Raw genomic sequence first — 14,590 nt, forward strand, 5'->3', positions numbered from 1 at the left:
TCAAAATGATTCACTGTTTCGAAGCTCTGGAAACGCCACCCGCTGTTGCCGTCTACTGGTCACAACGGTGTAAATACAACGAAAACTTGAATATGTAAACCTTTTACAAACCATTGCAAATGTTTTAATGACAGTCTATCTATTAAATACAATTAACAAATCATCTAATACCATTAAATATGAAGTGTCTCTATAATATATGTGTGTTTTTAATTGTGAGACTTAATTAATCGGGCCAGTATGATACTATTAACTAAAACATTTGCTTTTTTATTATACAAATGTGTCATTAAAATATCTACAAATGTTGTTCATGGATTCCACAGAGATCATTGCCTCGTTTATTAAAATCACGTGACTTTGGCAGTTTGATTCGCGCTCTGAATCACTGGTTCGAAACAAATGATTCACAAAGGATTCGAAGCTTCACGAAGCGTCTTTGGAAAGCGCCCATAGCCAGCCTGAGTTGCTAGGCAACTGCACCGACGCCGGAAGTGCGTGGCTGTGAGAGACATGGCGAACAAGAGGAGAACAGCTGTGCCTGTCCTCTTCCATCGTATTTTACAATATTTTTCAGTATTAATCCTCACTGTTTTATCCTATAACGTTAAATTAACATCGGCCTCAGATGACGATGCGTTTCGCGCCGGGCAGTCGATGCTGTCTCCGGTGGCAGCAGCATCACGGGATGTTCGGTAGGATTCATATGCTGGAAAAGATTCTTCCTGCTTTTACACGGCTAATGTCCACAGCTGTTAAATTCACGTGTGTTGGTTTATTCATGTTGTGTGGTACCCTTTAAACTCGTTTTAAAATAAATGAGCATGTTTATGAGGTTATAAGAGACTTAAAACATTTGGCTTCTCCTTTTTGTCTTGTGTACCTCCAGCACTATCAAGAACTTCTTTATTAACACCCAACCGGAAATGATTTTATATTGAATAATATTATACTGGATATCACCATTATAATATATTACAGTTATATTATTAAAGTTGTGAGAAGTTCCTCTCAAACTAGAGCATTTTATAAATGCATGTAGTCTGGTATTGATTTGATTTCCAAAGAGATAGAAGTAGGGAAAAATAATTGAATTTTACACATAAATAATTACAGATAATTTCACAATAAAAAAAGGTTTTGTTTGAAACATTTTGATCAGAGAAAGGACAAAAATGAAAAAACACCTGGAATATTTCACACCAGATTTAATGAACAATTAATTTGCTCTGAGATAGAAGCAGGGGAGAATAAATATCATTAACATTTAATAATAAAAACTAGGTTTGTTTGAAACACTTTAATTGGAGAGAGGACAACACTGAAAAATCACTTGGAATATTTCACAACAAATATAATGAAAAATTAAATAGCTCAAACTAATTTATTGAGAGTTCAGTTCATTCATTTTTACTAACTTCTTTGTGATAGCAGTCTGAAAAATCTGTTATTTTATAATGTATTTAGTTTGGTATTGATTTGATTTTCAATGAGATAGATAGAAAATATTTACAATTTTACAATAAAACATGTCTTGTTTGAAACATTTAAAATGGAGAGAGGACAAAAAAAAAAGAGAAATATTTCAAACTAAATTTAAAAAAAAAAAATAGTTTTTAATTTTAGGCAAAAAAAAAAAAAAAAAAAAATGCTCAAACCAAAGTATTGAAAGTCTGATTAATTAAATTTTATTATTAAATACTTTATGAGAAAAATAATCTTTTAATAATGTGAACATAACACTTTAACCAACACATTAAGACATAAAATGGGAACCTGAAACTGTTCTGCACTGTAGGAATGACCCTGTTTTTCTGTAATGCTCAGATACCTCCTGTATGATGTGAATCCACCTGAGGGTTTCAATCTGCGCCGGGATGTGTACATTCGCATGGCCTCTTTGCTGAAGACATTGAGGAAAGAAGGCGACTGGGTGCTAGTGTTGCCTCCATGGGGTCGCCTGTATCACTGGCAGAGCCCTGATATACATCAGGTTCGCATCCCCTGGGGGGAATTCTTCAGCGTCACCAGCTTGCAGGCTAACATACCAGTCATTGAGTATGAGGAATTCATTGCTGGTGAGCTATGAGGTTTTTGTTTTTTTGACAGAGTCTGGAAATACATGTAATTATTTAGATTATTTTTACATAACTGACATTCATTTGTTCAGACAGGGGGGAATAATAAAAATATTTTGCAATTCCACATGGTGACAGTAGTTCAATTCAATTCACATTTATTTGTATAGCGCTTTTCACGATACATTTAATTTCAAAGTATCTTTACAGAGAATGCATGTCAACATTACAATTTAAAGAATGCAGTTGGCAAATAATGTAATAATTTAGGCAATTAATTTACAATCACTGTTAGCAGTTTAACTGAACGTAGAGGCAATGAGCTCCTGAAAAATGAATTAAATTAACAATAATTAGGATATAGAAATTGTGCAATGTGCATGTTGATCCAGATGATTGCGTCTTCTGAAGTTGCAGAAAATACACACTTCACCTATAAGGACAGTCTAGCATGACTGTCTGGTTAATCATATTGTATTTAAATATATGTAAAAACATTGCATTTCTAAACAATAAAAGCTGAGACTCAATTATGATTCTCACATTTTGTGTCTTTATTATTGATCTCAGAGTCTGGAGGTCCCTTCATTGACCAGATCCTTGTGCTGCAGAGCTATGCAGAGGGTTGGACAGATGGGAAATGGGAGGAGAAGGTGGATGAACGACCGTGCATTGAAAGACTGATGTACTCAAAGGACAAACAGGGCTATTACAGGTACTGCTTTAAATTTGGAGGTTCATCCGGTTTAGGTGCTCTTGACATTAACAGAGGCTGAAAGGAATGTTTATGCAACTTTTAAAGCCATACATAAATAGTTGTTAAAAACATATAATATATTATATGTTATTCATATATTATATTTAATATACTGTACATTTATTAGTTTTTAATAAAAAAATACATTTATTTATTTTTAAAAAGGCAATTTTTAGACTCCCACTCAAACACATACAGTACACACATTTTTTCTGTGGAAAAGGAGAAAGGAGAAATTTTGATGCAGCTTTTTTTTCCATACAACTACACAGGGTTCCTACGCGGTTTGGAAAAGTATGGAATTTGATTTGAGTAATTTCCAGGTCTGGAAAAGTATGGAAAAAAGAAATCAGAGTATGGAAAAATATTTGTGTTTCCAGACTATTGTCTCTATTCAGTTTTCTAATTTATTATACCTGCAAACTAGACACTTTACAGCGAAATTAGCTCTTTTGAATCAAAATACATAATTTATGTGAATCGTGTAGATCCGAAGAGGTTTTTTTCAGGGCGAGCGCGTGTCTCAGGATTCTCACAAGAATCGAAAATGGGCTACTTTCCCATAGACTGGAGTGAGTCGTGATCTTTCTTGGTGCTCTGTGGCGTGATAGATCGCTGTAGTGCTCGTGAAGCGACCATCTCTTCTGCTTTACTAGTTACAGCACAAAATAAACATGATTGAACATCCGCAGGAATGTTGAAAGATAAAGTACAACTTACTGAATTCTGTATCACATGCAATCGATCAATCATTGTTTCAACTGCAGAAAGGCATCAATAAAACAGCATGTAAAAATATCACATTTAGCCTACCTCAGAAAAGCCGTTCAATGGCCAAAATCTCATTATTCAGCTACAAAAATGAACTTCAAGAGGAGCATTTTGCTAAATATGTGCACTATAGGCTATTGCATATTCATTGTATTTGTACTTAACATGTGCTTCGATATTAAATGTATAAATCTGTTTCATGACAGCCACCATTATAATAAATAAATAATTTTAAATAAATAATAAAAAAAAAAGAGAAAAATAATTGTCATTAAAAATTTATATAAACTTCCTTATGTGTAATTTAGCCTATATGAAAGTAGCTTGCAAATCAATTTTAACCTAATATTATAATGATGTACCAGCTGTGGTTCCTTGTATAATTTACAGCATTAGTTGATTTTTTTTTTTCTTTGAGGAAATTTGCCATGTATTTGACCTGATAAGCCTCAAATGAATCAATATTGAATCGAAGGTAATCAAATCAAAATCAAAATTTTCAAAATCAAAATTTTCAAAATCAAAATCAAGCAAGCTTCTGAATCAAAATCGCATTCAATTGTGAAATTTGTCAATTCTCAGCCATACTGTCAATAATTTATTATTATTTTTATTTTTTTTACTTGAAGGAAATGTTGGTTTTCCCATTTGTGTTGTTGTCAGAGTGCACCAGAATGCTTCATTTACATGTTAAAATCACAAAAATCTTCTCCTGGGGGAGGATGCCCCCAGACCACCCTACACATCACCTTTTACACCTCTTTTTACTTTGCAGATGTTTATAAACTTGTGAATTTCTAAAATATTTCTAAAATTTCTAAAACTGATACTGCGCTTTTGTAGGCTACTCGTACTCGTAGGCTACTCTATAGAAATGTTTTGATACCAACAAATACTGACAACAGAACAGAATGGATAAATCAGAGAAGGATGTCTATGAAGTAAATGTGTCGAATTATTAGAATGTTAAACAAATTAAATATTTACGCCTATGTAGCGAGTGGTATGGTCAGAAAGGGAAACAAAGTCACTACCCTTTTCAACAGGGAATATATTAGTACTTGTAAATTAATCCACAACAGAAGTCACACAGCAACGTAGTTTTAAGAAGAGAAGGGCCTTGACGTAAATACTAAATACAAAGGTTTATTTCAACAATCAAACACTGATTTAAAAATCACTAAAAGACTGTAAGAACCCTACTACAAACATGAAGCAGAGAAAACATAGAAAAGGAGACAGAGGCTTACCAATGGCAGAAAAACGTTTGGAAGGAGGTCTGGAAATTTGAGTCTGGAAAAGTATGGAATTTTGAAATGGAAAATGTGTAGGAACCCTGACTACATTACACCATATCTGTTAAGCTATAGTACCATTCAAAAGTTTGGAGTCGGTAATTCTGAGTTTACTTCTCACAATTTTGACATTTTTTATCGGAATTCTGAATTTACTTCTCACAATTTTGACATTTTTAAATTTTTATCGCAATTTTGGCATTTTTTTATTGGAATTCTTTGTTTACTTCTCGCAATTTTGAAATTTTTATCGGAATTCTGAGGTTACTTTTCGCAATTTTTACATTTTTTATTGGAATTTATTTCTCACATTGGTTTTTTTTATGTATGTTGACCAAAGCTGCATTTATTTGATTAAAAGATGGTAAAAACAGTAATATTGTGAAATGTTAATACAATTTTAAATATCTGTTCTGTATTTTAATATATTTTAAAGTGTAATTTATTCCTGTGATGACAAAGCTGAATTTTCAGCATCATTACTGCAGTCTTCAGTGTCACATGATCCTTCAGAAATCATTTTGATATGCTGATTTGGTGCTCAAAAAACATTTCTTCTTCAACATTATTATTATTTGTTAAAAACAGTTGTAATGCTTAATACTTTTGTGGAAACCATGATTATGTTTTTTTTTAGGATTCTTTGATGAATAAAACGTTTAAAAGAATAGAACTTATTTGAAATAGATTTTTTAACATTATAAAATTCTTTACGGTTATTTTTTAAATAATTTAATGCATTCTTGCTGAAAAAAGTATTCATTTTTTAATTATTAATTCTTTTGAATGGTAAAGCATGTCCGTACAACTTGTGTACTATACTCCAAGTCTTCTGAAGCCATACAATGGCTTTGTGTGAGGAGCAAACTGAAATAAAAGGAATAGTTTGTGTCACCATTTACTCACCCTCATGCTGTGCCAGTGTATGATTTTCTTTCTTCTGTTGAATGCAAAATATTATATTTTTTTAAACTTTTTTTGTCTATACAATTCTAACAAGTCTGACAAGTTCAAACAAAACAACACTGGACCTTCTTTTTTTGTTCCACAGAAGAAATAAATGCCTAGGATTGGAACAAAGTAAATAATGCCAAAATTTCTTTTAAAAAATCTTGTTTGTCTTTCTCCAGAGGTTGGTTTTGGGGTTATGAGGAGACCAGAGCATTGAATGTCACCTGTTTATCTGCTCAGGGACATGCCTCTATTTTGGCCCCTGTCCTACAAAACAACTTAACAGCCACGTAAGTCACTTTGTAAATAAGTTTATAATAAAATAGCTTTTAAGTGCAAATGGTGGTGTTGTATATTTGTTGTCATTGAACCACAGGTCAGTAATGCTTGACAGAGCTGAGACTGTCCTTCATGATCACTATGCTGGGAAGGACTACTGGGATGTAAGTCCATCAACAAATATTTTCATGTTTTAGAGATAATTTAGCAAAAAAAATATAGTAGAAGTTTTGAAATATTTCTTACCTGATTGTTTGAAATAGATCTAAACATTTGATTATATTGCTCTACAGACACGGCGAAGTATGGTGTTTGCCAAACACTTGCGTATTATAGGAGACGAGTTTAGGGCCAAGTATCTCAACTCCACAGATAAACAGGACCAGACACAATACAACGAGGACTGGACCCGAATTAAAGTACGTTTTACTTTCATTTAAGAGTTTGTTCACCCAAAAATAAAATTCTGCCATTAATTACCCACCCTCATGTTTTTTCAAACCCGTAGAACTTTTGTTCATCTTTGGAACACTAATTAAGATATTTTTTATAAAATCAGAGAGATTTCTGTCCCTCCAAAATTTGACGCTTCGAAAAATTCATAAAGAGATGGTAAAACTAATCCATATGAATGGAGTGGTTTAGTCCAAATTATCTGAAGAGACATGATCACTTTATATGAGAAACTGATTGAATTTAGGCTTTTATTCACATATAAACACTCATCAACTCACACAGCATTTGTGGTAAACGGAAGTTCAAGCATGTTTGCTTGACGTGCGAGAACCAATGAGGTTCATTCTTGTCTGTTACGCAGCATAATTGTGCTTGCGCAAGAGGTTTGTTCTTGCTTGTCTATTAGGTTCGGTTGGGCTTCTGTTTATGTTCGCTGATCAATGTTTATATGTGAATAAAAGCCTAAATTCAATCAAAGTTTCAGTTGTGTAGGCTATGAAGGGACAGAAAGCTCTCAGATTTCATCAAAAAGATCTTCATTTATGTTCCGAAGATGAACGAAAGTCTTACAGGCTTGAAACGACATGACGGTGAGTAATTAATGACACAATTTTCATTTTTGGGTGAACTAACCCTTTAATGCTTCCTTCTCATTGTTGATATATAAGAAGTGCTGGTGTCACTGTTGTCTGCATGATTGATAGAGTCAAACCGGTGTTTATGCAACAAGATGAAGAATTTGAGCTCTTCAGTTCAAATGTCAAGACAATGTGTTTCTGGAATGTTTGCAATGTGCTTTACACCCACACTCACACTGACAACAATCATATTTGTTTCATGAACTTTTGTAAACTCTTGGACCCAGAACAGGTTGGGCAGTGCTAAGGGAGGCCCTTACCTGGGAGTCCACTTACGTAGGAAGGACTTCATCTGGGGTCACAGAGATGATGTGCCTAGCCTTAAAGGTGCAGTGAAGAAGATCCGTAGCCTCATGAAGAAGCACAAGCTTCAGCAAGTCTTTGTTGCCACTGATGCAGACGAAGAAGGTACAGACCAAAAAAAAGAGAGTAAAACATCAATAATGTATGAAAGATTTAAGCAAGGATTTATCCACTCAGACATGTTTTCTTTTTTACAAAACTTTCACTGAATAGAGGTAGACGCCATACTGCCTGCCAGTCAGCCACATACAAGATATTGTGATGTTTTAAGGAATATTCACTGAAAAATTCAGATATTTGTTATTGTTTACTCAACTTCATGTCATTCCAAAAGCTTGTGCTAATATATTTTTCTGTTCAGCACGATAAAAGATTTTAAAGAATATTCACGCATGACTGTCAAGCTTCAAAAAGGACAAAAATGCACCATAAAAGTAGTTAATATGACCTGTGCACTATTATATTTCAAGTCTTTGGAAGCAGCTTTGATAGCTTTTTATAAGGAAAAAAACTAAATTTGATTTGTTATTCAATTAAAATCTTCTCTACGGAGCCCTTAAAGGGACATGGTGAAATCAAACGTTTTTGCGAGGCAATGCAAAGTTTCTCAGAGGAAATCAAAACTTTTGTGAGTGAATGCAAAAGCATTGAAATATAATTTTTCCTCCCATCTTACATTTTTTACTTCATCATGTCCCTTTAGGGGCTCCATAGTTTAATGTTTGGGGTCTGTATTTTTTTTTTTTATTCAGCAAGGACACAATAATTGATTAAAAATGACTAAGATATCTTAATAAAATTTAAATAAATGCTTTTTAACTTTATATTTATAAAATAATAATGATACAAAAAGTATTACACTTTCCACAAAAAATATTAAGCAGCACAACTGTTTTCTGCATTGATAATAATAAGAAATGTTTCTTGAACACCAAATCAGCATATTAGAATGGTTTTTAAAGGATCATGTGACACCGAAGACTGATGTAATGATGCTGAAAATTAGCTTTGTCATCACAGGAATAAATTAGTTTAAAATATTTTTAAATTAAGCAAAGGTATTCTAAATTGTCATAAAATGTCACAATATTACTATTTTTATTTAATTTTTGATCAAATAAATGCAGCTTTGCTGAGCGTAAGAGACTTATTTCAAAAACATTAAAAAATATTACCTACCATTTGAGCGGCGTTGTATAGAGTATATACAAACAAACATACAGTATATGTGTTTGTATATGTATGTATGTATGTATATATTTGTATGTGACATCAGGCTTTTTCTTCTTTTAGACCTTGCTAAACTGAAAAGGATGCTTCCTGAGATGGTTCGATACGAGCCCACCTGGGAGGACCTCGAGCTCTTGAAAGATGGAGGGGTGGCCATCATAGACCAGTGGATCTGTGCCCATGCAAGGTATTGAACCACACCCTCTTTTCTGTCGCAACAAAGAGGTTATGGAATGACATTGCATTTTCATGCTGTAGGTGTACAAAACCTGCTTTATCAACTGTGAAGATCATTCATCCTACTCCAGTTTCATTCAGTTAGTTGCTTTTCAAGTTACAATGCCCTCCACAAATGTTGGCACCCTTAGTAAATGTGACCTTTCATTTAAGTAAAATAATTGAAAATGGGGGAAAAGCATTTATTATGAAATAAAAAAGCATGTATTATGAAATAATTTTTTTTCTCTAGTTTGCGTTGGCCACAATTATTGGCACCCAATTATTCCAATGTCCTTTTCCCAAGAGAACAGCTCTGAGTCTTCTTCTATAATGCCTGATGAGTTTGGAGAACACCTGACAAAAGATCAGAGACCATTCCTTCATACAGAATCTCTCCAGATCCTTCAGATTCCAGCTCCATGTTAGTTCTTCTTCTCTTCAGTTCTCTCCACTCATTTTCTTTAGGGTTCAGGTCGGGGGACTGAGATGGCCATGGCAGAAGCTTCATTTTGTGCTCAGTGACACATGTTTGTGTTGTTTTTGATGTTTGTTTTGGATCATTGTCCTGATGGAAGATCCAACTACGGCCCATTATTGGATTTCTAGCAGAAGTGGTCAGGTTTTGATTTTTTTATCTGTTAGTATTTGATAGAATCCATGATACCATGAATCTGAACAAGATGTCCAGGACCTCCAGCAGAAAAATAGGCCCACAACAATAAAGATCCAGCAGTATATTTAACAGTGGACATGGGGTACTTTTTATCCATGTGTACACCAAACCCATCTGGTGGGTTTGCTGCCAAAAAGCTCTTTTTTTAGTTTCATCTGACCATAGGAGCCGGTCCCATTTGAAGTTCCAGTCGTGTCTGACAACTGAATATACTGGAGTTTGTTTTTAGATGAATGTGGAGGATTTTTCTTGAAACCCTCCTGAACATCTTGTGGGGATGTAGGTGCTGTTTGATCATTTTTAGGCTTTCTGAGACTCAAGACTCAACGAATCTCTGCAATTCTCCAGCTGTGATCCTTGGAGAGTCTTTGTCCACTTTGTCCAACTTTCCTCCTCACCATGTATTAGGATGATTTAGACACACGTCCTCTTCCAGGCAGGTTTGTAACATCTTTTTTGAATTGGAACTTCTTAATTATTTCCCTGATGGTGGAAATGGGGATTTTCAATGTGTTAGCTTTTTTCTTATAGCTATTTTCTATTTTGTGAAGCTCAACAATCTTTTGCTGCACATCATAACTATATTCTTTGGTTTACTCATTGTGATGAATGATTACAGTAATTTGGCATTTGTGTTTCCTCATGTTTATACTCCTGTGGAACAGGAAGTCATGGCTGGACAATTTCATGTTCATGATCACCATTTTGAGCTAAAAAATGTAAATATGAATGGGAATATACTTCAGAGATATTTTACTCAGAAGAATTTCTAGGTGTGCCAGTAATTGTGGCCAACATGCATTGAAGAAAAACATTTATTTCATAATGTGAGTTTCCCCCCACTTTCAATTGTTTTACTTCGATGAAAGGTTAGAATTGAACGAAATATCAAAAGGATAAACAATGCAAATTTATTTTCATAGCCGCCTTTGCTCATATTTACTAAGGGTGCCAATATTTGCGGAAGGCACTGTAGTTAAGATTATTTCTTTTAGTCTTTAGTTCTTTTTTCCATTATATCTTTCTTTGACTATAATTTTTCTTTGTCTAGCTTCATTTTAAATCTGTCCCTAGAAGATTAAGTTGTCTCAGTGTCAGTGCTAGAGAAAATCCTAAAATTTTGTTTCAATTTAGACTTAGTGTTGGGAAATAAGTATAATATAATCCAGTGTTTCTCACAGGATTTTGTGAGACTGTGGTGGGTGGACATCGGTTCCTCTAGGGGGGTCCGGGGGCATGCTCCCCCGGAGGAAAATTTTGTACATTTTAAATTTAAATGCATAAATCTGGTGTATTCTGAGAGCAAAATTATGTGACTAGATCAATAAAGAAATTTGTTCTCTTGTAAACAATTTTGTGCTCTAAAAGTAATTTATTTATTGGTGATGGTAGGGCACATTAGTCATGTACACAACATATAGTAGGCTAAATGATAGTTCATAAGTGGTCAAACATGTAGAGCACACATTTAAACCATTAAAATATGTATGGTTACCTTTGTTGAATTAATTTATTAGTGAGAGCCTGTATCTTTGATTTGTTAACCAATCCAGAATGCACTAAACACACCATCTCATTATAGAGAAAAATAACAAATGAATAAAAATATATTCATAAGCTGACCAATAAATAAATAAGTAAACTAGGTGAGTATATAATTCAGCAGCAAAAAAATATTCTAGCCTAAAAAATTTGCACAGTAATTTTATAAATCCAAATGTTAATAAAAAGTTTAAAATTACTATTTGTATTCTGAAATGAAAAAACGATTTATATTAGATTTATATGTAAATAATTAAATGTATTTATATTAATGTAACATTAAAAGGCGCTTATTTTAAATGTATTGTGCAGCTTTTTAATGGGGCAACAAGCTATAGATACGACAGAACAAAATAGGCTATTAATAATCTTTCAGTGTGCAAAACCATGATAATATGAAACGCTTCAAAACAGCAGCACAAACCGCTAATGCGCATCCCGGGTGCAGAATGATGCGCTCGAAGCAATATCGAGTCAGAGCGCGCAGTTGTGCTGCGCATTGAAAAGTTCACGGTACAAAGAGAATCCCTGTGTACATCTGACTGTATCTAACAGTTTATTAATCATATGGTTCTTTCATTTTTAAATTCTAGTTATTGTGCGTGTGACACGAATTCATAGTCCTTGTGTTGTGCGATCTAACAGACATCCTGTAGCCAGAATGATGACATCGTTCAGAAACAGCAATAAACTCCAGCAAGATACAGTCATTTTATGCAAATCCGCAGCTCTTTATATACATATCAAGTATTATAATGGGAATATATCATATTGGAGAGTTTTACCGTGCTGACTGTCGTTACCGAACGTGACACGCTGTTTGAGTGCTGAATGATTGACAGCTGTAGCGGAGGGAAGACGAGTTTCTGACCGTGAACTTATCGATGTATATTTCTTCTGTCCCTCACATGAAGCTATGGAATGGCTTCAGATGACTTTGAATATAGTACACGAACACTTAATTGGTGCTAGTCTACTTATTTTGCTCTATGTCTCCCACTTTTGCCATATAAAAGAGCGCAATTATCAGACGGTAATTTATATATCGCGACAAACCTAATTTCCGTTTCATTCTGAGACTGTGGCGGGCCGCCACAGTCTAGTCAATGTATGGGAAACACTGATAATCACAACACGTGTTGTTTTGCACATTTTTCCCTGTCTTGGCAAACTATTTCAAGTTAACATTTTAAATGAATTTTAAAAGTTTATTTAGTAGGAAGGATCATTACAAATATGTTGCTTTTTCATTGAATTGGGTGTGACTCTGTAAGATTATTTCCATTAAAAACAAAAAGCATGACCCATGATGTAATGGCTTGAACCACAATCCTTTCAATCAACTCAAGCACTTGCTATACTGGAAAAACTGTTCATTGTTTTATATGACAACCTTTGATCCAACCTATCAGCATATCTTTTGTATAACAACTATGCATCACCCACTCACATATGTTGTCTTTCTCATCAGGTATTTCATTGGAACATCAGTTTCAACCTTCTCTTTCAGAATACACGAGGAAAGAGAAATCCTAGGTTTTGATCCTAAAACCACCTATAACCGATTCTGTGGTGACGATGAGAGCGAATGTGAACAGCCAACACACTGGAAAATTGTCTACTAATAACACAGAAACCACAGGTCACACAGACTGCAATTGATTTCTCAGATTTAAGACAATTCTCTATATTTTTTTAATGTTTTTGCTGACGATGTTGAAAATACACATTTTTAAAGTCAGAGCCGATGAGTTCAGATTGCGTAAAAAGTAGGGTTAGATAAGGAGAGCCATAAGAGGAATATATCAAATGGCTTTTATCTCATATCTTGTGTCTGATATGGAATTTGTGAATAGTGCTGCTCTGTTCTCACAGTTCTTTCATTTGTATTGTTGATACTCAAGATGAACTGTGTTTAAACACTGTGATCAAACCTGTTTGAAAATGGCCAACATGATTTTCACCACTGCTCCAGTATTTGAAGTCTAGCTTTATGTGGTACTTGCCTATTTTTTTTTTTTGTCTCACCACATATTATGCCTTTGACAAATGATGTATAAATATACAGTATTAGTGTTTATTTGATATTTCTATCAGTATTGTGCCTGCTATTTGAAATATATAATTTTTCTTCACACACACACACACACACACACACACACACACACACATATATATATATATATATATATATAATGTAGTGAAGTTTTCTCATGTCATAAGTCATCAGTGTGCTTTTTACTTTCATAAAGAAGGATGCCTGGAGGTGTTCAGTCATAAGTAATATTAATGCCAAAATCAAAAAGATTAAAGATAAGCATCTGGTATAGCGACATTAGCTTTGTTTTCAACTCTTGGTGACAAGCAGATTTTTATTGGTAGGTTTTGATTTGTTAGATTTCTTTTGTTGTTTGGAAATGTAAATGTTTACCATTACCATTCAGAAATGTACTGTATATGTGCTCTTTCTATAAATGTTTTGTTGAAGTTTTTTTTTTTTTTTTTCTTATGAAATTGTAATAATCACATCAGTTGATACAATTGTGATCAAGTGTTTTCGCTTCATTTCTGTGAAAAGAGTTTTCTTATAAGGATTTAAAAAATGCCAGATACATTAGTAAACTTTCTGTAGGTTTTGTTAATTTTTACATGACTGTTTTTTCAATCTGTCTCCTGGGGGTTGAATCTGGTTTCATGTGTTGCCAATCTGTCCTGCTCAAAGCTCTACTGATCATTTTACCTCAACTTGTGGGTGGAGAAAATGCTTTGTGACTTATTCTCACAGAAAAGGAGCAGCATGAAGTGTTTTTCAGTCTTTTGTTCTGTTGATGCTTCTGGAACTTTCCAAGCACAGCCTCATATTTTAACAATAGCGTGCTATGTGGATCCTAATCTTAGCTGTTTATCATTACAATCAGCTTTAGAAATGAATAACATATGCTAGGTGATATACTATAATTCAATATAATGAATGTGCTTAGAATTTAACCTAAAGACAAAAAGAAAGAACTTTATGAACTTTATAATCTGTAATCTGTAAACTTTATAATCTGTAGTCTGATCAAGACAGTTTGATTGATTGACTGGAAATCATATTTGTTGACCCCGAACTGACATGTAATACCTTTAATCTGAGAACATGGTTCAACCTTTCTGTAAATATCTTTTTTAGCAAAAATAATTTTGGAATTTTAGGTTTCACTCTTCTTATGAAACCTTTCCAGCTTGACATGGATATTAATTTCCTCAGTAACAATAGCTGTGTGAACAACACAAGAGTGATGACAGATTTGTGTTTTTAAGACCAACTGTTATTGTCACATTTTTAGCTAGGTATATCGTCTCAGACTAAGTACTATTAGTAGTGTTGTAGTCATGCTCATATTTGATAAAACAGC

At 33.8% G+C, this 14,590-nt stretch overlaps 1 protein-coding gene across 1 annotated transcript; it reads left to right on the forward strand.

The window, feature by feature from the left end:
- The first annotated feature begins 504 nt into the window (after positions 1-504).
- pofut2 (protein O-fucosyltransferase 2) lies at positions 505-14,238 on the forward strand. The gene is made up of 9 exons (XM_067409363.1): positions 505-695; positions 1,828-2,078; positions 2,649-2,793; positions 6,032-6,142; positions 6,229-6,295; positions 6,425-6,550; positions 7,453-7,633; positions 8,822-8,945; positions 12,664-14,238. The coding sequence occupies exons 1-9, from the start codon at positions 514-516 to the stop codon at positions 12,815-12,817; spliced, it is 1,341 nt and encodes a 446-aa protein (XP_067265464.1). The 5' UTR covers positions 505-513; the 3' UTR covers positions 12,818-14,238.
- Positions 14,239-14,590: the final 352 nt, after the last annotated feature.

The sequence above is a fragment of the Chanodichthys erythropterus genome, chromosome 14 (assembly GCF_024489055.1).
Source record: "Chanodichthys erythropterus isolate Z2021 chromosome 14, ASM2448905v1, whole genome shotgun sequence".
NCBI lineage: Eukaryota > Metazoa > Chordata > Actinopteri > Cypriniformes > Xenocyprididae > Chanodichthys > Chanodichthys erythropterus.

Coding starts and splice junctions, on each gene's coding strand:
- pofut2 (XM_067409363.1), top strand. CDS start 514: ATGGCGAACAAGAGGAGAACAGCTGTGCCTGTCCTCTTCCATCGTATT. Junction 6,296..6,424: donor CTGGGAAGGACTACTGGGAT/GTAAGTCCATCA, acceptor ATTGCTCTACAG/ACACGGCGAAGTATGGTGTT. Junction 7,634..8,821: donor CACTGATGCAGACGAAGAAG/GTACAGACCAAA, acceptor TTCTTCTTTTAG/ACCTTGCTAAACTGAAAAGG.